The 25,465-nt window shown below is 43.0% G+C and overlaps 1 protein-coding gene across 1 annotated transcript in view; it reads right to left on the bottom strand.

Moving 5' to 3' along the window:
• Positions 1-552: 552 nt before the first annotated feature.
• Positions 553-25,465, bottom strand: part of DUSP9 (dual specificity phosphatase 9) — a 67,486-nt gene continuing 42,573 nt past the window's right edge. Inside the window, exons 3-5 of the mRNA XM_077283791.1 lie at positions 21,714-22,193; positions 12,169-12,612; positions 553-9,469 (exon numbers count right to left, since the gene is read on the bottom strand). Coding sequence (XP_077139906.1) covers positions 9,165-9,469; positions 12,169-12,612; positions 21,714-22,071 — 1,107 coding nt within the window. The 5' untranslated portion in view covers positions 22,072-22,193 and the 3' untranslated portion in view covers positions 553-9,164. The remainder of the gene's footprint in view (positions 9,470-12,168; positions 12,613-21,713; positions 22,194-25,465) is intronic.

Here is a 25,465-nt window from a genome sequence, read left to right as displayed (position 1 = left end):
AGGTACGGGGACCTGACGTACTGAAACCTAATAGGACCTGAAGGAGGCACAGAAGGCACAATAGTAATCAGGTGCTTCCTCTAGCAGGAAGCGACCTGATATACCCAGAGGCCGCTGCCCAAGCAGGACAGCGCGTCTGGGTCAGTACAACCCGGAATCATCAGAAGCCGGGAGTGTGCGCGACCTAAGCGGCCTAGCGCTCATGTGTGGGCAGCGGGATCCCCAGCGAGGCTGAGGACCCGGAAGAGCAGGCTGGATGCGGCGAGGGACCCGGGAAGCAAGGTGAGTATCACCGGAAACAGTAACACGGACATCCCACTGTATTCATGTTGCTTACTAGAGGAAGACTTCTTCTTTCAGCCATCAGGCTTGGGACCTCCCAAAAATAGAAACGTGTGTTTCAAAAATAGAAACCGATAGCAGTCTGTCATAAAACAGCCTATAGCTGTTATTCTTTCCTCACTCCTTACAGAATGCCCTACTATTTTAAGAAAGTCCAAGAGCTAATAGGAGTGTTTTTGGAATTATCATATAATAAACCACAATGCAACATTTGTAAAAAGGTGCAATTTATTTTACTGAAAAATCGTACAACAAATGATGAATATACAATTCATTAATTAAAAAGACATTTCACCGTACTTGCATAATACATTGCTTTATCTTCCCTCCTAGACGGTTATTGTGACAGGTCAATGAAGGGACTTCTTCTGTTTCTCACCTCCTCATGGTCAGCTTGACATTTTTTGGGACAATCAAGTAGGTGGTGGAATGAAAATTGCAGAGTACAGCAACCTCTTCCTTGCAGACCACCTGGTGGAAGGTCTAATACTGAGAACTCTACATTTTACACCATACTTTTTCATCCCCTAGGAAAAGTCCACCATTTATCAACATAGAAAATACTGCTTGAAAAATAAACACTGAAATACTATAATACTCTGGGAAGTCATGCTCGTACAGACAGATGCCATAGATCTGGTTATCTGCAAACATCCACTATCCTCCATTAGAATTTGATCATTTGCTACAAGAAGTTGTTGGTCATATTGGGCGTACTATTTTGGACCACTCCAAAGGACTAAAAACTGGCCATAAGCAGGAGTTACTGTCAAAGCTGTCTGAACATCACCATTAGTTTGCACATTCCTTGTGTCCAAACATATACAATCCTCTAGGGGAGGAAAGGTTGGGGGTTGATGTCCACTCTTGGATGGTTGACCTCATTTTCCCAACGTAAGGATTTCCATGATTTATGGTTAACCCCAAGGTACACTGAAGTTAACTGCTCATAATCAAGCACCGATTTTTCTTTGTGATCGAACTGTAGGTTGTAAAGATCAAAGAAATTCTCTTTGACCACCAACCAAGAGTAGACACCCCAGAATGCCTGCCAGCCACAACCAAACCTCTTAAGCCCTCATTAGATTTTTTATTTATATATATAGATACTGAGAAGAGTCTAATTTCTTGTAGGAGTATCTTAACTGGTTATCCAGTTCATAGCATTTTCAAAATGACCAAACCTGTCACCATCCTGCTCTACGGCCAAAAATCCAAGTGATATAGCAACAATTGTCCAATTTAACCACTTCATTTATTGATCCATTCATGGTGAATAGTCAACTTTAGAGGCGCTTCTTGAGTTTGACACCAAACACATTAGATAAATATTGGGCAAACCTGCCTGTGGGACCTCCTGATCATCTAATGTGTGCTGGTGCTCTCAACTCTCCCTTGACAGTAGATGTTGGGGGAATACATAAAAGAAACAGAAAATTGGATTTCTATTTGCCTGATCTTTTTTATTCTTAGGGGGCTTACTTCACTTGCTTAACTCAGTCAAACCTTCTGATCACTGATCTTCCAAACATATCCATTATTGGTCCATCTTATTATTTTAGGACATTGATCAATGTTTTTTTTGTACTGTCATATTGGGTTCTTAAATTCTTTAGCAGACATTATGAAACTGAAGTGGAACTTCCTGGCTGCCTTCATGAATAGGTTTAGGTTGTCCTTTCTTGACATGGTCTAAAGATAAGATAGGATCAAGTATTTATCTACATGCCCCTCCATGCACATTAAAAGAGAGTTGGCCGAACCGGCCAATTTTTGCAAGACCAGCCGACCATCTCATGTGCATGGGGGCCTCCCAATCATCATCTGTTAGGGGCGAGAAGGAGCGAGCAGTTGACAGTTCAACGCCCCAGCCTTTTGTTTTCTGACAGGTGATTTCTCTCCGCTCTCCGTTGAGAACACACGAGCAGCACTTGACCGAGCCGCGAGTTCATGTGTATGGTGGAGGAGAACGAGATAGCTGTTTGCTACGAACGTTGAGTAAGGCCAACTTTAGTGTGTTAACAGGTCCTTTATCCCATAAAAGGGACTTGCTAAAAAAAGATTCTACAATCCTTTCTTTGCCTAAAAGGACAACTTTGTGAAACCTGGTCTGGTCTATAGTTATAACGTTTTATCTTTGGTTATTGCCTACAATGCACAGAGGTTTTAATAAGGGAATGTTTCATAGTTGTGACTCATTGAGGACATCTGCAGTGCTGTCAGGTGACTCCGCAGCATCGTGTCATCAATGACTGTAGCTGTCTCACTTTTTTTTCGGCATGGGATTAGAACATGAAGTCTTTGTAATGCGCTATTTTCTCAAGTACATGGAATTCAATGAACCAATAATTATCTGTGATGTCCATGTGCTAGCAAGTGGTTTTATAATTAAAGCTTTATTCATTTAAAAGAGGATTCTTAAAGGAATAACCACATGATTAAAGAGGACTTGTGCCTAGCAATTAAAATGTAATTTATTTTTTTATATCAATCTGATCTAATTGCCACTGTTCTCCTGAATCCGGCGATGTTTCTCTCTTCTTCCTGCGCCTCTCCATTCATAAGATATGGCCCCTCTTCTAGTCTTTTATAACCAAGTGGGCGTGGTCTTCATGGTTTTCTTGAGCACCACGCCCAGTTGGCTAAAAAATACTAGATTTACAGATATTGAAAAAAGGTCCGTATCTTAGGAATGGAGAGGTGCGGGAACAAAAGAAGAATGGCGCCGGATTCAGGAGAACAGCTGCGTTTATACCACATTAAATAATACTTATTTATGGTAAATGACAGATCCTTATTAAAGGAACAGTCCAAGAAAATAGATACAGGTACTGCGTTCTGTGAGGTCTAGGGGGTGGAGTATAACATGAATTCTGTGTTAATCTTTGTGCCATGCTCTGCCCACTCAAGCCTTGCATTAGCTATCCATCTGGTATTGAGGCATTGCCGTTCAGCTCCCGTTAAGTGAATGAGGCTAAACTACAATACCACACACAACCTATAGATAGGAGTGGCACTGTTTTTCGAAAAAGGCAGCCATGTTCTGCTAATTTTGGACAACCCTATTGTTAAAACAAGAAATGTATTACTTAGGATCTGATGACACCATTAAGGCATGCTTACTGCGGTGCCTCAGTAAACCCTGTTCTAAGCTCTGTAATCCGGTGCTGTACTGAGGCACCATGCACCAGCATTCAGAGTAGCTGTGGCACTATATTACAGTCACACTGGCTCCATGTGAATGAAGCGTAGTGATGTAGACTGGTAGCTCCAAACATTCCCTATACAGCGAAGCTGGGAAATTCTACTAAATTCATTCATGCTGGTGTGACTATTTTAATAAAAAATAAGTTTGCACTATGTGACTAAAGTTATTAATACTGCTGAATTTATGGTATCTTGCATGTCCCACTGTCCCCTTGAATATTCAGTTTTTTCTTTTTTTTAAATCCGCCATACGGTTACAGAGATATGAAGCTTTTTATTTAATCCACACATTCATGGTCTTGACAATGGGGCGGTGCTTACAGGATAGTTATGCAGAACGGCCTAAAGACACGCCCCAGAGGATATGTAAGCTTAATAAAAAGGCCCATATCTCTGGAACCATATGACGGATTTAAGAAAAAGTAAGAATGGAATATTCAGGGGAACAGTGGGAATAAAATAAGAGCAAAAACTGCAGACTTTTGACCTGAAGACAGGTCCTCTTTACATAACCCCTGACCTTGCTGCCCTTTGTTGACATGCGCGTAGATGTCAGAGAGGGTCCCTTAAGTAGAATCCCCTCTATTGGCTACAAATGAGAGTCGCTAGCAGTGTTTGTTACTGTAGCAGAGCTGAACTTATTGGGCTGTATGTGCTTTCCATAAGACTGTAGTTACATTTACTGAGTTGGTTTCATCAACGACAACTCTGACAACATCAAGACAACTCTGCTACAACATATACTCAGAAGTGGGCACCACTGATATCAGCCGATTGCAGGAACTTCAAACAGCAGGATCAACTAGTTTCAGGTAGAAAAAAACAACTGCAGTACCATACATGGCCCATGGACAAGAGTGGCGCTGTTACTGAAAAAAGTCCTTTTTGTCTAAATTGGTCAACTCCCTTGACAGTCCCTCCACCATATGGCTTGGACAGTAGCATTAAGCTTAACTCTTTGTCGCCTATCTGATGTTACAGACCCTGTTGCTGATAAACTAGTATATAGGACAATATTACTGAGCTCAAGTCCTAAGATCACACGACATCAAATGTGACAGCAGAGACGATGACATTCACTGTAACTAAAGGACTAAACGGCTATTATAACAGTCATTTTAATACTGAGTACTGTGGCTGCTACAGGCTTTCTCGTTACCACAAACCATGTATTTGTTAAAGGAGTTCATCAATACTTATTAAAAGGGTCCCATGACAATAATACGGAGATCAAAAAAGTCCCCCTGCTGAGAACCCCAGACATCTGCTATAATATCTATAAGTGTTCAATTTCCCTGCAGCACCCCTACAGGGGAACTAAAGTATTACACAATTCCCACTAAAAGAAAATTGGCTGCAGGATAAGACAAATCCTCCAGAGTTTGAGACGCCTTGCAATTGCTAACTTAATGTGGCGTAGAGATGAGGACCCTGAACAGTGAACCCCCCTCCATTAACATTAATTTTAAAGGCAACCTGTCACCAGAAAAACGCTATTACCCTGCAGATATGAGGTATACAGAGCGACGACTGTTACTGCACCCCCGGCGCTGACTGACAGCCGGTCCTAATGCTGGGTGCGCAGATACACCCGTAGCTCTGTATACTCAAAGCAGGAACTTAACCAGCGCCGATGCCTCCACCGTGACTGAAACGGGAACGCTGCTGGGGAGAATAAAGTTAATTTTCTCCCTGCAGTGTTCGGCTAAGTGCAGGGGCCAACAAGCATAATAACGCTGTTAGCCTGCAGGCTAACCCCATAATTTCATGTTAATAGTGTTTTTTTTTTCCTCATTGCAGGTTCCCTATAAAGGGAATCTGTCATCCCCCGGGATGCATATGACCTATTAATATGGGCATACAGGTAATAGAAATGTTATTCTAGTCCTACCTGTATGCCCATATTAATGGTCTTGTTGCTGAGAAATGTTATATTCTTTCTTTATGTTAACAATTTCTTCCAGGCTCCAGAGCATGCGGTGTAGAATCCTGTGCCCTGCACTCCCTCAGAAATCCATACCTCATCCTCTCTTCTTTGGGCACAGCATTCAGGGATCTTCTGTGCAGGTGAGCCACTGTGACCTCCGGTGTGCGCGCCGATAATATGCTCTCCCCACTTCCTCCTTGCACAGTCATCGCTTGGAACCATGTGTACCTGGCGATGACTATGCAGGGAGGAAGTGGGGAGAGCACTTTATGGGCATCCACTGGTCACTGGAGCCTGCACAATGCAGTGCCCACAGAAGGGAGGATGAGGAATGGATTTCTGAGAGAGTGCAGGGTGCAGGATTCCGAGGCTGTAACTGACGCTGATGGGAGGGGGTAAGTATTACAATGAGGAGAGCAGGCAGGGAATAAATCATTAACATAAAGCAAGAATATAAGATTTCTCAGCAACAAGACCATTAATATGAAGCATACAGGTAGGACTAGAGCAACATTTCTATTACCAGTGTGCCCATATTAATAGGTCATATACGTCCGGGGGGGGAGGGTGACAGTTTCCCTTTACATTACCTATAGTGAGGTTGATGACAATGGAATTTCTAATATGGAAAATCCCTTTTAATGAAATGCTGCTTGTAAAACTTGGATCAACTAATTTTTTTATAATTTCATTATCTCCAGCAAAGAAAGTTCTGAAACTTTTCAAATTACTTTGGCTTAATTTTAGTAAAAATATTACATGTAAGTTCACCTGCCTATTGCAACATTATTATCAGAAGGTACTCATGTGGAGGACAGGTGATGGCAGTGATGGGTCAGCGCCTGTGTCACTAATGTTGGGGATCAGCTGCTGCAGAAAATTATTGTGATCAGCGCAACACTCAGAGGAGGAGACAGGATCCGACCATCACTGCCATCAGCTGTACTCCTTAGGAGTACATATTGGTATCAATACAGCTGAAGGCAGGAAAATAGATTGGGAACAACCTGGGGTGTGGAAGCCACTTGCATGCAATTTTTTTTACAGGAATGGAGAGAAATCCTCTAAAAAAAAGATTTGCAAACTTTCATAGCTTTCCATGCTGGACAAATTTATATATAAAAAAAAAGAAATAAAAAAGTTTAATAAGGGAGATGTTAAACATTTGTGACCATAGAAGGTGATAGCAGAAGTAAATAGGTACAAAATTTTACACTACCCCCCTCCTCCCCCATACAAAACCCTATAAATGTACTTATATCCTTTGGTCACTGCACCTTGTGCCTCGAGTTTGCAAACCATCTCAGAAAAACAGTCTTTTCGACACACAGCATCCAATCAGGTTCCGTTGCATCGGAAAAGTAAAATGTGATTGGTTGCTATAACCTTTATCCCAAAGATTGCTTTGCTCTGTGGGACCCTTGCTTTGAACAATGGGAAATACAAAATAGTCTTAAAGTAACAGTTCCCCTTTAAGAAGTGCTAAGTTCAGCTGGATACCATGTATGTTTAAGGTGTTCCTGTTCCCCGTATATGATGGAATTAAATTAAGTATATACAGTTAAATGGAATATGTCAGCAGGTATTTGCTATGTAATCCAAGAGCGGCATGATGTAGGGGCTGAGACCATGATTCCAGCGATGTCACTTACTAGATTTTATGCTATTGCTTTAATACAATCAGTATCTCGTCTCTCCTAGTCCAACCACGCCCCCACCACTGATTGTGAGCTTCCTGTACATTGACTGCTAATCAGTGGTGTGGGCAGGAATATACAGGGCTCAACATTCAGAGCTCTGCTAGATCTGCGGCAGAGAAAACAGGGATTCTATCACCCAGTGGCACATCGATGGAATCAGGATCTCTGCCCCTACATGCCGCTGTCAGATTACCTAGCAAACACCTGCTGACAGATTACCTTTAAATGAAATGCCTGCTCTTGAAATCAAGCATGTTTTTTTTATATTCAAACAGGTCAAAAATATTGGACCGATTTAACTTTTTATTATATACTTTTAGCAGTTCTTGTCTGTCCAAATCTTCTCGGTAAACAAGAATGTTAAAATTGTCACTGCCAGAAGCCACCATTAGGGGGCGTTTTAGAGCTTACTGCATACTGGGAACTCAATAATAACCCAGTATGCAGTGGGCTCCTGAGTTCCCTCTAGTGGCGCTTGCAGGCTGTAAAAAAAAAAAGAACAGAAAATTGGCCCTAAATTCAACATGGTAGAAACTAATTTAAAAAAATACAACTTTTTTTTTTTTTTTAACCTGGTGGGGTTACATTAATACATTCCCATCTGCTATACAATGTATAATAATGCATACTGGCCAGATATGACACATCAGGAGTCACTCACAAGAGATTTCCACTCCTGGGTTAAGGCAGCTGAGAGAACCGGTCGCTTTATTTCTGTTCTCTGCAATCGTAAAGGTATAAATATTCTGCGAGAAAAGGCAAAAATAATAAAAAGTCCCTTTTATTAAAAAAATTAAAAAAAACACCCTAAAAATATAAAGTTATCAGTTTCCCTTGTTCAGTATGGTCAAATCTCTTAAAAGGTCATTACTTTGGACCTTTCTGAACTCCATGACAAGTGACCATGCTCCTCCCGCACTGCAGGGCTATGGAGCATATGTAATAATACTCCTCTATGAACTGTATGGAAACAATACGCTTCCCATCCACATGTCAGTCCATGTCAGATCTTTAAATGCCAGAAGTAATCCTGAGTTCTTTTATATATATATATTTGTTTTTTTTTATATATATATATTTGTTAATATATAATAGCCTGGGGCCTGAGAAGAGTGGCATTATAAAAGTTGCCTATGGCGATCTGCCATGGAGTAACACATAGAAATACTATACAAAAGTCAAGAAAGAAACACATGGCTTTGCATGTTTAAACCCAATCTAGGTTGGCCTGGACCCATCCTGTGCGGCGAAGCAGAGTCTGATCGTTGTATGTAGGTTCCAGATGGAACATGAATTTTCACCACCTGCTCCTTCACTTTGTAAACTCGATTTCCGCTAACAGGATTTTATCATTCCAATCAAGCAAGCAAAAAAAAAGAACAACAAGTGAGTCAGTCCTTGTCGTGATCCATCTCGAAGAGGATGATGGTAACGTTCCCGATCGGAGCTTCTATTCCCGGTTATGTAGACTTCATTTAGAACATCTGATGCCTCTGCTCTAAAATTCGGCAATTTTTTAAAAAATTGAATAAGTCCATAGAAAGATACTAACCCATATGATGCTGGAAGGGAAAGTATAGTATTGACAGTCTACTGGCTGACCTCCTCGGGTGTGAAGGCTACAATATTTTGACGCTGGTCCTTGGTGGAAAGAGTCAACAAGAGTCTACTGTAAGGTTATCTTTCGGTTTATATGCTTTGGTTCTTATTTGCTGTCCTACATCTCATCATCTTACTTCAAGGACTTATCTCCTTCATACCAGACTCGCCCCCATGAGATGTAGGACTTTAGAAATACTCTTAAGTACATTTGTATTGCCTTCCAGTTTTATATTCACTGATACGCATACTGGAAAGGTTAGATATTAGACTAAGTACTTTCATGTTGGTCTTCAGCCCAACTGCAATGAATTGGCAGATGGTCCACTATATTTGAGCTGCTCAAGCCCCCCCAAAAATGGTCATAATAAAGCACTCCAAGAACTTTCCTACGTGGAGTCCAAAGAGTCCAGTTCAAACACATCATCGCTGGACGGACTGGTGAAGAAGGAATGGCCAGGTGGCCGATTGTCATCAGGGCTACTGAGTCCTAAGCTTTTCTCAAAATCCAGCAGCTGACCCATAAAGTTGAAATTGGGAGAGATGTTGGTTTTCTTGCGCTTGACAAAATCGTAGGCATCGTTGAGAGATAAGTTGAGCTTCTGCATGAGGTAGGCAACGGTGACAGTGACCGAACGACTAATACCGGCCAGACAATGCACGAGTACCCCACAGTTGTGGGAAGCTGCCTCATCTGTGAAAAGAAATGGGTATTAAAAAAATGGAACATTAAGTGGATTCGTTTCAAGGTAATTGTTAGGTTACTCTTCAGAAATCCACTTCGAGAACCTATGTATGTTGAAAGAGTGATTGTCTTTGTCCCTTTCATCTACTTCTGCTTTCATTTGTATCCTCATAGACTAGAGATGATTGTGTCTCCTAGATTATAGGTCATACTTATTGATGTTCAATGTCTGCAGGACATCTACTGAAATTCACCAAAGAGTTTTGCTCCATCATCTGAAGAACATTTCAAATTCAATAACAATTGTGGTGTCAATTTCTGATCTTAATCGTAAAGTTATCGAAGTATTAACCTATACAGTATATTCTCAGCCCTAGTGTTGTTCCTTAGACAATATCATCATAGCTGTTTATTACAAGGAGAATAGATGTTATACAGCGGGAAGGGTTAGAGAAGATGCCACCAAAAAAACATTCATCAAGTAATCTGTGTGTCTTCATCGAGCAAAACACTCCCAATATCAGCTGAGAAAGAAGTGATGTAAAAATAGCTCGGAGACAAAAGCAATAAGTGGTGAAGAAAATGGGAGGAGGGATATCCATTAAGGTAACCCTATCCGGGAGGCAGAGAGGAGCCAGACAAGGTCAGTCTCAAGGACATGCCCAGACAAACATGTCCTCAAGATGCCCTGATAGAGACACAGCCAAGGATCTCATCACAAGTAGTATCTTATGTGAATATTATTTTACGCCTCCACTATATAAAGTATTGTAGGAATATATACCGTAATTACATAGTTACATAGTTATTAAGGTTGAAGGAAGACTTTAAGTCCATCTAGTTCAACCCATAGCCTAACCTAACATGCCCTAACATGTTGATCCAGAGGAAGGAAAAAAAACCCCATGTGGCAAATAGTAAGCTCCACTTTGGGGAAAAAAATTCCTTCCCGACTCCACATACGGCAATCAGACTAGTTCCCTGGATCAACGCCCTATCAAGGAATCTAGTATACCCTGTAACATTATACTTTTCCAGAAAGGTATCCAGTCCCCTCTTAAATTTTAGTAATGAATCACTCATTACAACATCATACGGCAGAGAGTTCCATAGTCTCACTGCTCTTACAGTAAAGAACCCGCGTCTGTAATTATGCTTAAACCTTCTTTCCTCCAGACGTAGAGGATGCCCCCTTGTCCCTGTCTCAGGTCTATGATCAAAAAGATCATCAGAAAGGTCTTTGTACTGTCCCCTCATATATTTATACATTAAAATAAGATCACCCCTTAGTCTTCGTTTTTCCAAACTAAATAGCCCCAAGTGTAATAACCTATCTTGGTATTGCAGACCCCCCAGTTCTCTAATAACCTTGGTCGCTCTTCTCTGTGCCCGCTCCAGTTCAGCTATGTCCTTCTTATAGACTGGAGACCAGAACTGTGCACAGTATTCTAAGTGTGGTCGCACTAGTGACTTGTATAGAGGTAAAATTATGTTCTCTTCATGTGCATCTATGCCTCTTTTAATGCATCCCATTATTTTATTTGCCTTTGTAGCAGCTGCCTGACACTGGCTACTGAATATAAGTTTGTCATCCACCCATACACCCAGGTCTTTTTCATTGACGGTTTTGCCCAGAGTTTTAGAAATAAGCACATAGTTATTCATCTTATTACTTCTACCCAAGTGCATGACCTTACATTTATCCCCATTAAAGCTCATTTGCCATTTATCAGCCCAAGCTTCTAGTTTACATAAATCATCCTGTAATATAAAATTGTCCTCCTCTGTATTAATTACCCTGCAGAGTTTAGTGTCATCTGCAAATATTGAAATTCTGCTCTGTATGCCCCCTACAAGGTCATTAATATGTTAAAAAGAAGAGGGCCCAATACTGACCCCTGTGGTACCCCGCTGCTAACCGCGACCCAGTCCGAGTGTGCTCCATTAATAACCACCCTTTGTTTCCTACAGTTGAATGGCTAATTATTGGTGGGTTCCATTGATGGTATCCGCATCTACTATACATTTATGGCATCTCCTTTGATGAATTTTATAGGAATACCCCTTTAAGGTGAAGGACTGGTTAGCCTAAAATGTTGGATCTAGAGATGAGCAAATCGATTCTCAAGACCTTGGTCAGTATTCCGTGACCGCTGGATGGGAACCATGCAACAGACAGTTTGCAGGGCTCCGGTCCAGTGGCCACAGAGCACTAATGTGGCCACTGGACCAGTGTCCTGCAAATTAATTTACTCATCTCTACTTGGATCCTATTTCCTTCATAACGTTTTGTATGGTCAAATGAAGAGTCATTTATTAGTTTTAGTTTAAAAAAAACAAATTACTTTACCTATTTCTACAAAACGTCTTAAATCGAGGTCTTCACATCCAGGACAGTTATGGAAAATCCTATGGTTACACCAAAAAAGTCCCAGATAGGACAAACCCTTTAGGATATTTAACACCAAAAACTAATGACATAATATACAGAGAAAAATTCTCAACCGAATAAAACTAAAATTCTCATCTTTAGTCATGTCCATGAATATAAACTCAGTGGACGAGGTCAGACTCAATTCAATCGTTTGTTTTGTGATCTAGCGGAGCTTTAGTTTCTGATGACTTTTAGAAAAGCTGTTGAGATCTACTTTAGTACTTTAGTCTGTACTACCTCTTTTGGTTGATGATGATAACAATTTCATACTCACCAATGAACTCAATGGCTTCTGGAAAAAACTGAGACAAGTTCTGACTCCAGTGGTCCGATATGGGAATCTGCTTGTAATGGAAGTCTCCGTCCTTCTCAAAAATATTGGGAAGATTTGGGGTGACATTCAAGATATAGCGAATACCAAGCTTGGCCAAAGTATCCATGTTCCCAGAATCTCTAGCACTGCCAAGGTACAAATGGGGCAGAATTTGCACTGGAAAGGATGGGGGCTGGTTGCGTGGGCTCATGCCTTCGGAGTCTATCCCACTTAATGGTTCTCGGTCAAGATCAGATTCAACGTCGGAGCAGTCAGAAGCAATGCACAGTCCTCCGAGTCCTAGAACTGGAGTTGGTGGCAAAGGTGAGCTACTGGCACAACTGGTAGAGTCTAGGTTGGTTTCACAATGATGAGGGAATTCAGCCTGGAACTTACTGAAGCCACCTGTGAAGGAGAATCATAGGTAAATCATTCAATAAAAAATATCAAATGTCTACAGAAAATATTATATGCAAATTGTCTCTTCCGAGAAAAAGAAAATATTGTAAAACAAAGGCAACTCAATCTGTTACTAAAGCTCCAAATTTCACTGACCATAGCTAGGATCTTCAGGTTGACATCTTTGTCATGTCTTTAAGAAGATTTGGGGGGTATTCCGTATGGCTGAGTCTTTTTGTCACGTTTTCAAAGACAAAACTGAATGTTTTTGAGGATTTCTGAGATTATGAGGAATATATGGTGAGCTCTGGCTCAGTTTCTGCTCAAAAAATTCCTTTATAAAGTCAGTGTGTACATAGCCTAACAAAATAGTCAGATAGTTTGGAGGCTGGTTGACTAAAACGTGGAATGAATCCCAATGAGAGGTTACATATTCCGAATAATGCCCCAAATAAACCACTCGCTATCTCTGCTACATCTGTGTAATGATTTTCCCTATAAATAACCCAATCGCTATACAAAATAGTTCTACAGTATATGTTAGAGAAAATAATAAATAATTACTTATAGATGCTCATTTACTGTATGTGGCTCATTAGCATTACATAGATTTTCCAACAACAAACCGTTCATCTGCACAGGAGTAAAGTCTCTCACGGAGGGATTAATTAAAATGACAAAATCCTAATCCTAATATAATCTAAAGGTATTTGCTATGTATCTCCTGGGATTTCCGGCTGGCCGCAAGTTTTGCCCAGAGATCAGCAACATCCAGCTTTATCATTATGTAATAACAGTCCTTTTGTTAGTAAATAGAGAGTAAGGGTATGTGCACATGCAGCGCCCCAGAGTCCTGGTCGTTGCAGTACTGATGCTCCGCCGCTAGGGGGGGGGCTATGGTACGTCTGATGGCACTGAAAGAGTTCATCTGACCAGGTATCACAGACACCAATACATTTCACAGTCTGGCCTCCAGGGGGAGCTAAGGGTTCTATTTATTAGGCCACTCCTCACAATCTGGTAAAACTGGGGGTTAGGCAGGAAGTTAGGGAGAAAGCTGACTGGGTTGGAACCAGGCAACACCTTGTGGCAGAGGGTGTTGTAGGGGAAGATTCAGAGGGGTCCCTGTCAGGGGTGGGATCCTGACAGAGGCCTAGCAACCAGAGAGAACGTTACGGGACCACGCCTGCACGATATAGCGGCCGTACCCCAAAAAAGGACAAGAAGCGAGGTATATTGTGCTGAGTGAGAAACGAGATCAACGCAACAAGGAGATTACCAGTAGGAGTCGTGCTGTAAGACGAGGCAACATCCTATTGAGGCGCATAACCGGTGGCCGGAACGCCGAGGAAGTATAGAGCTCCAAGCCAAACTTCAAACCTACGGCAGGACAGTCAGTTATAGGCGGGCTGTCTCACCCAAGTGACCTAGGAAGACACAGGGGGGTAACAACAGGAGTGGGGGGGGGCGACGCTAGAGTCCCGGAAGAGCTCCGAGCCTCCCCGTCATACGGGTGCGTCCTAACCATAAGATCTGGGGGACGAAGAAGAACATCAGAATCGAGTTGTGAGGGAACACGAGAAACAGACACAACAGTTGTGAGGACTATCCCGTGGTGCTCAGCAGGGAAGGACTACAACACACAAGCGCTAGAAGGTAGGCACAGATTTCCACCTGCAAAGGGAACTCTGGAGGTGCCATCGGACCGGCCAGGCTTGCGCAGCCCGGTTAACCGTATTTCGGATTGAGGATCCTGAAGCCTTCAGTAAAGAGGTAAAGAGACTGCAACCTGGTGTCCTCGTTATTTACTGCAACCTGCACCGCACCACCACAACAAACATCACCATCACGCACACCTATCATTGTACGCCCCTCAGCAGGGTCACGGACCGGGTCTAGCCACCGTGACAACCCCAGAACAGAGACTCAGAGGCCCAGTACCGGGTACCCCTCGGCCCTGCGGCAGTGGGGGCGCTACACACACGCTGCGGATTTTGCTGGGGATCCGCTGCGGATTCGCTGTAGTTTTCCATGAGTTTACAGTACCATGTAAACCTATGGAAAACAAAATCCGCAGTGCACATGTTGTGGAAAAAAACACTACGTTGTTTATTCCGCAGCATGTCAATTCTTTGTGCGGATTCCCCAGTGGTTTACACCTGCTCATCAATAGGAATCCGCAGGTGTAAAACCTCAGGTGGAATCTGCACAAAAACCGCGGTAAATCCACGGTAATTTCGCAGTAAATCCACAGATTTTCTGCGGATTTACCAAAATCATTGCGGAACAATCCGCACACCTTTCCGCAACGTGTGCACATACCCTAATGCTGTGTCTAAAAACTTCCACAATACGGTGCCAAATAACAGTGCCGTGCGTGTCTATATTGTTGCCATATAAGAAATGCATACTAGTGTAAGAATAAATTCACAATAGTAGCAAACAAAAGACACATACTAGTATCATGAACTTAAACACATAATAGTGCCATACAATAAACACCAGTATCACAAGTAGAATATATAACGGTATTATACAATAAACACATACCAGTATCACAAGCAGAATATGTAACAGTACTATACAATAAACACATCAGTATCACAAGTAGAATATATAATGGTACCATACAATAAACACATACCAGTATCACAAGCAGAATATATAACAGTAACATACAATAAACACATCAGTATCACAAGTAGAATACATAATGGTACCATACAATAAACACATACCAGTATCACGTGCAGAATATATAACAGTAGCATGCAATACATAGTAAATATAGAAAAACTGACTGAACAGCCATCTAGTCTGAACTGGTGCATAACCAAAAAGTCTTACATAGCAAATAGATAATGGCTGCACTCAAGTTTATTGTGCTAATGCAAGGAAATGTGCAATACATGAAATGTGAACAGCATAATGGCTTGTGAAATTTATGAAAAAACACATGAGATTTTTAGCACAAGATTTGGCCAAAAGTTGTGAGCCCATTCACCAAACGTCAAGGTAATCTCAGATCGAATGGGTAACTAACCTGTCTGCCTAGTGTGAACACTTACCTATGGCTAATAAAATGGTAAAGCCTGCATTTATAGGGGAGGTTAGAACCAACTGTGTTTGGATGTAATTAAAATCACAGCATGGTGAAGGGCGAGGCGTTCAAGTCAGACTTTCAGGCTTTACCATTTTATTAGCCATAGGTAAGTGTTCACACTAGGCAGACAGGTTAGTTACCCATTCGATCTGAGATTACCTTGACGTTTGGTGAATGGGCTCACAACTTTTGGCCAAATCTTGTGCTAAAAATCTCATGTGTTTTTTCATAAATTTCACAAGCCATTATGCTGTTCACATTTCATGTATTGCACATTTCCTTGCTTTAGCACAATAAACTTGAGTAGCATGCAATAAACACATACCGGTATCACAAACAGAATATATAACGGTACCATACAATAAACACATACCAGTATCACAAGCAGAATATATAACAGTACCATACAATAAACACATACCAGTATCACATGCAGAATATATAACAGTACCATACAATAAACACATACCAGTATCACAAGCAGAATACATAACAGTACCATACAATAAACACATACCAGTATCACAAGCAGAATACATAACAGTACCATACAATAAACACATACCAGTATCACATGCAGAATATATAACAGTACCATACAATAAACACATTCCGGTATTGTATATACAGTAGAGTACATAACATTACCATATAATAAACAAACACCAGTGTCAAACGCAGTATATATAACAGTACCATACAATAACCACATACTGGTGTAATGCACTGAACACATAATAGTGTCATACAATGGGTAAATATATGCTGCCTAGTGCTCATAGTATATTGTCAGACTGTAACCAATGACTAGAATCATACAATGCAGCCATATAGGGGTTGCATACTAAGAAATGGCATCTGGCGGAATTTATGGGAATCTATATGGGCCTTTTTGACTCTTGCACCAGGTGGTAGAGAATAATGTACCCACTGGTAGGGAATGTTAGGATTATAGACCAGTGGTAATACAGAGGATAGCACGCTCAACGTCCACATTTTTGACCTTCTACTTTTACTCAAGTTTTTGTTTTCATGTCACTTCTAGATGAAGACATTTAAGAATTTAATGTCATGCTATAAATTCCAATAATCTGTTTCAGGACTAATTGGATACATTTTTTTTATATGGGATCCATTGCTAGAACAAATGTCCATAGTTTATAATTAGTGGTAATTGCTTATATTTATGCATTTCCACTCCCCAGACCGGATTGTTTCCTGGTAACTGGAAGGAGCGCTTACCATTTTGTATATAGAGTGGCACGCTGAGCATTAATGGGCTGTAATTGGAATGTCTGCATTTGTTTACTTTCCCCATTTTGCAGCTTGTTATATAAAACCTCCAAAAAAAATCACTAAGTAAAATAAACAAGTGAAGTTGACTTTAGTTGTAAGGATTTAGTAGCACTACAGTGGTATATCAGTGACTGTCTCTTTAAACTGAAGATGAACCAATGATCAAGTGTCCATCATTAGTGATCAGCCATAATCACCATGGAATGCTGCAGTGGCCACTAGTGGAGAGGTGTAGTATTACTTGAAGCACACATGTAGAGCTAGAAGCACAAGTCACCCCAGCTCAGGCTAACAGAGGAAAGATTCCAGGTAGAGTCCTCCTTTATCATGTCTATTTACACTAACAGGTAATTGGGAAAAGGGTAGTCTTTATGAAACCACCCCTTATGGTTTGCCCACTCTTTTCTTGTGAGTGGTGTGAGTGATGGAGTTTTCCTTCTCCCCATTTGCAGAAATATTGTCCTTGTCTCTGGCATGGGAAAAAAAACAATCCATGTGCCCTTTTGTTGTGGTGCTTTTCTATATTACTATCTATTTTTAAACCAAAAAAAACATCTTGCAGTCTTCACACTGACAACTAAGCCTAATATTAGACTGATACTTCCTGCTCTTCTCAGCAGTCTCATTATCATCACAGACAGGATTACAATGAGATGTAACACCTCTATTTTAATAACAGAGATTCTACTGTTCACAATAGCTGATGGCACAGCTCACCTGCTCTCTGCTCCCACCGTGACTGTGCTCACTCTCTCTGCTCCTGTCTTTGCCCACCGTTATTTTGGGTGCCACAAGGCGACAATGTGACAGGTCTGTTTCATATTCTGGGACTGGTGGTACAGTCCAGGCAGGGGCGGATTATCAGAGGGTCAATAAGGGCGGTAGCCCAGGGCCCAGTGGTGTGGGGGGCCCTGGGCTACCGCGCAGATTGACCCTCTGATAATCCGCCCGAGTGTGACTGTGAATGCCCGCCGGCATTTATGTGCCCCCGGACCCGGTGGGCAGAGAGAGGGGGCCCGCATCGGGTCCCTTCTCATCTGCTCACCGGGCCCCTTCCGGTGCTGCGGCGGTTTCCTATTGACGTGCGGGCGCGCGCCCGCACGTCAATGGTTAACAACAGCCGCCAGCCAATTGGAGGCTGGCAGCTGAAGTCGGCCGCAGCGCACACGTCGCCGGTGTCTGACGTCATTGTCATTCGCCGGCGAGTGTGCGCTGCTGGAGGGATCTCGCCGCCTGGAGCGCTGGTCAGGTGAGGAGACTCTTTGTTTTTTTTTGTTTTTTTTGATAAGCTAACTGGACACACTGGGGGCAATGCTGGAGTACACACTAGGGCAATGCTGGAGACACTGGGCCCAGGCAGGTAGTTTGCTGATTAACTCTTAACATAGTCTTCTCGTTATCTCTCTTCTGTCAATCTAAAACCCTAGCCTCTTGCCTCGAATTGGCAGTTATAGGTTATACCTGCACCTGGTTCTTCTCCACACCTCTGCTGTCCTAATCTTGTGTGTTATTCAGTTGCTGACCTTTGATTATTTTTGCCTTTGCCTTACCATTCTGACTTCTCTAGCTTTGACCTGTCTTAGATGACCTTCTCTGCTGGACAGCTCCACCAGCCAGCATCCCCTCTGTGAACCCAACCCAGGGGTCCCTATGTAAGTCCAGATTGCTGCTCAGGGGTTAAAGGGTGAAGGCCTGATAGACAAAGCCTTTCGGTGGAAGCCCTATTAGGAGGAAGCCCTATTAAGAGTTTCCAGGCTATCCTGAACAGAGCTACATTTCATTCCCCCTCTCTGCATGGTGACCTCTGCACAGGTCACAGAACATGACCACTAAACACTCTCACAGATGTCAATGAATATCTCCAGACTAGTGTTGTCTACGGTGCATGTAGCTGCTGTAATGCATATCTCTAAATTCTGTTAGCAAAGCTTAGAGAAGATGACCATCCCCATAATCATCTATACAGGACAGAATAAAAAATTCTACGGAATAAAAAAAAAAAGATACTTTAAGGAAACTGTGAGGTCCTGGACTCTTGAACCATCAGCAATTCCCATCTTGAAAGATATGACAATTTAGAAGATAATTCTTTGGTGGGTTTTCCCACTGACTGTAACACAGAGACCACAATTGGAGGATGGTGTAACCCATCCTGTCCTTGGACCTCTGCCTTTTAAGGCCACTGTTCACTGTCCCCTACTCAGCCATTCCCAGTAACTGTAGGACTCCATCCAATGAATTACAACACATCTTCGCCCAGAGAAGTGAAGCAACAAATGGACTATTGACTGGTGACTTTGAGATGGGCTATAAATAGTGGTCATCTCCTCTGAAGGTCTCGTTATTGGCAGACTGGTTCTATAAATGCTTTGAGGTATCTTTATACTGCAATCATCTGACATGGATGTCACTTACTTGACAGGAAAAGTGAAGAATATAATTCACAGTAAAAGCTTTGCATTTTGAATATCAAATAGTAAAATCCCCCGAAAGTTCTTGCAATTCCTTAGTTCCAAGCACTGAATCAAGGTTTCAAGATTTTCCCTGCATTGAGTTACTTAAAGGGGTTATTCAAGGAACAACATTTATCACCTATCTAGAGGACCTCCATCGATCTCAAGAACAGGGTGGTGTGGCCTCCTGTTTAAATATACAGAGGACCTCCATCGATCACAAGAGCAAGGTAGTGTGGCCTCCTGTATTAATATCCAGAGGAACTCCATCGATCACAAGAGCAAGGTAGTGTGGCCTCCTGTATTAATATCCAGAGGACCTCCATCGATCACAGGAACAAGGTAGCGTGGCCTCCTGTATTAATATCCAGAGGACCTCCATCGTTCTCAAGAACAAGGTAGCATGGCCTGTATAAATAGAGTACTAATGCCCTTTCAAGTGCTAAGACCCCATTTTTACTGCTTCTTCACCCTAATAACTATACCCATGATAGTGTTTTGTTTCTTCATTATACTGATTATATCATAGTTTATAGTTATATTTTCTAAACAATTTATCTAGTGCTACATAAAATATATTCTCACAATGGCCATGGTCGGCTCTCGATTTGATTTACCCATCATAATTACAGACATATATACAAAATTGCTTTCTTTGAAATTGAGCCAATCAACCTAAGGCTAATTTTACACAGTGGACATCTGTAGCTCTATGTCACCACATAACCCTGCATTGACCTTGTTCCAGTTTAGTGGAATCTTGTGAGTGGGGTTTAGGTTTCATGAAGTAGCTTGCAGATTGACACCATGGTTATAGAACATTATGGTGCGTTGACCATAATTTTTGTCACAAAATGTGTTAAATGTGTGCAAGCGACACTACTCTGTCCTCCACCTCCTCGACCTGTCGGCTGCCTTTGACACAGTGGACCATTCCCTATTATTACAGACCCTCTCATCCCTTGGCATCACAGACTTGGCCCTATCCTGGATCTCATCATACCTAACAGACCGGACATTCAGCGTCTCCCACTCACACACCACCTCCTCACCTCGCCCCCTATCTGTCGGAGTCCCACAAGGTTCAGTCCCTGGGCCCCTGCTCTTCTCCATTTACACCTTTGGCCTGGGACAGCTCATAGAATCTCATGGCTTTCAGTATCACCTCTATGCTGATGACACACAGATCTACATCTCTGGACCAGATATCACCTCCCTACTAACCAGAATCCCTCACTGTCTGTCCACTATTTCATCCTTCTTCTCCGCTAGATTTCTCAAACTTAACATGGACAAAACAGAATTCATCATCTTTCCCCCATCTCATGCGACCCCCCCAACGAACCTAACCATTACAGTAAATGGCTGCCCACTCTCCCCAGTCCCACAAGCTCGCTGCCTCGGGGTAATCCTTGATGCTGATCTCTCCTTCAAACCACATATCCAAGCCCTTTCCACTTCCTGCCGACTTCAACTCAAAAATATTTCACGAATCCGTTCATTCCTCAACCAAGAATCTGCAAAAACCCTAGTCCATGCCCTCATCATCTCTCGCCTTGACTACTGCAACCTCCTGCTCTGTGGCCTCCCCTCAAACACTCTCGCACCCCTCCAATCTATTCTAAACTCTGCTGCCCGACTAATCCACCTGTCCCCCCGCTATTCCCCTGCCTCTCCCCTCTGTCAATCCCTTCACTGGCTCCCCATTGCCCAGAGACTCCAGTACAAAACCCTAACCATGACGTACAAAGTCATCCACAACCTGTCTCCTCCATACATCTGTGACCTCGTCTCCCGGTACTTACCTACACGCAACCTCCGATCCTCACAAGATCTCCTTCTCTACTCCCCTCTTATCTCCTCTTCCCACAATCGTATACAAGATTTCTCTCGCGTATCACCCCTACTCTGGAACCCTCTACCACAACACATCAGACTCTCGCCTACCATCGAAACCTTCAAAAAGAACCTGAAGACCCACCTCTTCCGACAAGCCTACAACCTGCAGTAACCACCGATCGACCAAACCGCTGCATGACCAACTCTGTCCTCACCTACTGTATTCTCACCCATCCCTTGTAGATTGTGAGCCTTCACGGGCAGGGTCCTCACTCCTCCTGTACCAGTTATGACTTGTATTGTTTAACATTATTGTACTTGTTTTATTATGTATACCCCTCCTCACATGTAAAGCGCCATGGAATAAATGGCGCTATAACAATAAATAATAATAATAATAATAATGTGTGTCTTACCTTGTAAGCAGTAGGCTTGACATCCTTCCTTCCTAAGCTTATGGAGTAGGGTCACTAGAACTGGTTCCTGATCCTCCGACTGGACACCCATTCGCCCTGGGAGGCTGGCAGTGCACTCATCATACAAAAGTGCCACTTCCCTTACGGCAGGAGGAGATCCAGGAAGGAGGGAATGGGCAGAGAGGTTGCCTTTACGTAGTCGTCGCAACATCAGCCCAGGGAGCGCTACATGCAAGGCTTTCTCCACGTGTGAGGAGTCGTAGAGCTCCCTGCTACGACAGTCCAAGATACGAACATTCTGAGCAGGAGAGTCCAGCTCATCCCGCAGCCATTTTGTAGATTTACACAAGGACTCCATCTGTTCCACTCACATGGGAAGGAACATGGAAAGGAAATGGAGAGGATGATCTATACTCTTAGACAGGAATATGGTACTTGCCAATAATCCTATGGTCTTTCTTAAGTATTTCAGGGCATTTCCTAAAAATTAAAGAGATGAGAAAAGTTAAAATAATAAAAAACAAGTGATTAAATGGGTTCTCTGCTTGAAACACTCTGTAATCATCTTATTGTCCAAGAACTCTTTTAACAGGAATTGTCAGGATTCAAACCCAGCAGCTCTTGTGCACCAGGCGGCAGCTCTTCCCGCTGAACTATTCATCTTGCTGGATAGTTCCTTACTAAATCAGATACTAGTACCTGTTTTGTCCCGGATGTCTCCACCCCAAGTTCCTGATTGGCTCACCCTGTGATCTGATGATTGAGCACCCTTCATAAACCTGGTACTGCACTTCCTTCATTGCGAATTTATTGAGCTCCCAGACTTTAGTCTAGCTTCTTCCCACCATCTGCGTATCCTCAAGATCCTACTGCTGCTCCATGTACTGACCTGTGACTATATACTGACTACGATTCCCGCTTATCCTCAAGATCCTACTGCTGCTCCATGTACTGACCTGTGGCTATATCCTGACTACAATTCACGCTTATCCTCCAGATCCTACTGCTGCTCCATGTACTGACCTGTGGCTATATCCTGACTACAATTCCCGCTTATCCTCCAGATCCTACTGCTGCTCCATGTACTGACCTGTGGCTATATCCTGACTACAATTCCAGCTTATCCTCCAGATCCTACTGCTGCTCCATGTACTGACCTGTGGCTATATCCTGACTACAATTCCCGCTTATCCTCCAGATCCTACTGCTGCTCCATGTACTGAGCTGTGGCTATATCCTGACTACAATTCCCGCTTATCCTCCAGATCCTACTGCTGCTCCATGTACTGACCTGTGGCTATATCCTGACTACAATTCCCGCTTACCCTCCAGATCCTACTGCTGCTCCATGTACTGACCTGTGGCTATATCCTGACTACAATTCCCGCTTATCCTCCAGATCCTACTGCTGCTCCATGTACTGACCTGTGGCTATATCCTGACTACAATTCACGCTTATCCTCAAGATCCTACTGCTGCTCCATGTACTGACCTGTGGCTATATCCTGACTACAATTCCCGCTTATCCTCAAGATCCTACCACTGCTCCATGTACTGAGCTGTGGCTATATCCTGACTACAATTCCAGCTTATCCTCCAGATCCTACTGCTGCTCCATGTACTGACCTGTGGCTATATCCTGACTACAATTCCCGCTTATCCTCCAGATCCTACTGCTGCTCCATGTACTGACCTGTGGCTATATCCTGACTACAATTCACGCTTATCCTCCAGATCCTACTGCTGCTCCATGTACTGACCTGTGGCTATATCCTGACTACAATTCCAGCTTATCCTCCAGATCCTACTGCTGCTCCATGTACTGACCTGTGGCTATATCCTGACTACAATTCACGCTTATCCTCCAGATCCTACTGCTGCTCCATGTACTGACCTGTGGCTATATCCTGACTACAATTCCCGCTTATCCTCAAGATCCTACCGCTGCTACATGTACTGACCTGTGGCTATATCCTGACTACAATTCCCGCTTATCCTCAAGATCCTACTGCTGCTCCATGTACTGACCTGTGGCTATATCCTGACTACAATTCCAGCTTATCCTCAAGATCCTACTGCTGCTCCATGTACTGACCTGTGGCTACATCCTGACTACAATTCCAGCTTACCCTCCAGATCCTACTGCTGCTCCATGTACTGAGCTGTGGCTATATCCTGACTACAATTCCCGCTTATCCTCCAGATCCTACTGCTGCTCCATGTACTGACCTGTGGCTATATCCTGACTACAATTCCCGCTTATCCTCAAGATCCTACTGCTGCTCCATGTACTGACCTGTGGCTATATCCTGACTACAATTCCCGCTTATCCTCCAGATCCTACTGCTGCTCCATGTACTGACCTGTGGCTATATCCTGACTACAATTCCCGCTTATCCTCAAGATCCTACTGCTGCTCCATGTACTGACCTGTGGCTACATCCTGACTACAATTCCCGCTTATCCTCAAGATCCTACTGCTGCACCATGTACTGACCTGTGGCTATATCCTGACTACAATTCACGCTTATCCTCAAGATCCTACTGCTGCTCCATGTACTGACCTGTGGCTATATCCTGACTACAATTCCAGCTTATCCTCAAGATCCTACTGCTGCTCCATGTACTGACCTGTGGCTATATCCTGACTACAATTCCAGCTTACCCTCCAGATCCTACTGCTGCTCCATGTACTGACCTGTGGCTATATCCTGACTACAATTCCAGCTTATCCTCCAGATCCTACTGCTGCTCCATGTACTGACCTGTGGCTATATCCTGACTACAATTCACGCTTATCCTCAAGATCCTACTGCTGCTCCATGTACTGACCTGTGGCTATATCCTGACTACAATTCACGCTTATCCTCAAGATCCTACCACTGCTCCATGTACTGACCTGTGGCTATATCTTGACTACAATTCACGCTTATCCTCAAGATCCTACTGCTGCTCCATGTACTAACCTGTGGCTTTATTCTGACAACGCTACCTGCCGGTGCTCCCCCTAGTGGTTGCAATATCACTACTTCAACTCAGGTCAGTGCTTCACAGGAATTGTCCAAAGTGGACAAATCCTTTAGAAGATTATTCCCAACATTTAAAGTTATCACCGATCCACTGGATTGCAGATTGCTGGGTGTTCGTACAATGAAACAACCACCAGTCATGAGAATGGGACTCTGAAATGCCTTGTTGAATTCGAGAAGCTGTTACGGGAGCTGGACATGCCCACTAGTGTTGACCCCAACAATCTGATATTAGTGACCTGTCTTGAAACGATGGCGGTTAGGTTGGGACACATCTACTTGTAATAAATCTGTGGCTTTGATTGGAGAAAGAGCAGGGAAAGGTGAGTGAAATAGGGTTAAAACTGATTAAGTCACCTGCTTAGTAAGCCCACCTTGTATAGTAAATCAAAAGTTACAGATTGCAGCCCAGGAGGGCCACAATTGTTGGACCTTACCTGGGCACAGCAGGGCCATGCATCAGTGGATGTATACGTGATGGCAAGTCCCCATTAGTTGGTCATGGCAGGTGGACAAGTGACTGTCCCTGGACAGATAGGGGTCGGCTTAGTGCAACTAGAGCCCAACTGGTCTTTGGAGGGTGGTCAGTAAGTTTTTGGGCTTAGGAGGCAGTTGCACTCGGCTAATGGGTGTATTGTTGCTGTGTGATTTGTTAAACATCTTGGTTTATTGTGCGGTGGAGAGGTAAAGCACTTCCATCGGACTGTATACCCTTTATTAAAG

The sequence above is a fragment of the Ranitomeya variabilis genome, chromosome 2 (assembly GCF_051348905.1).
Source record: "Ranitomeya variabilis isolate aRanVar5 chromosome 2, aRanVar5.hap1, whole genome shotgun sequence".
Classification (NCBI taxonomy): Eukaryota; Metazoa; Chordata; class Amphibia; order Anura; family Dendrobatidae; genus Ranitomeya; species Ranitomeya variabilis.
This window is presented reverse-complemented; position numbering and strand designations above follow the sequence as displayed.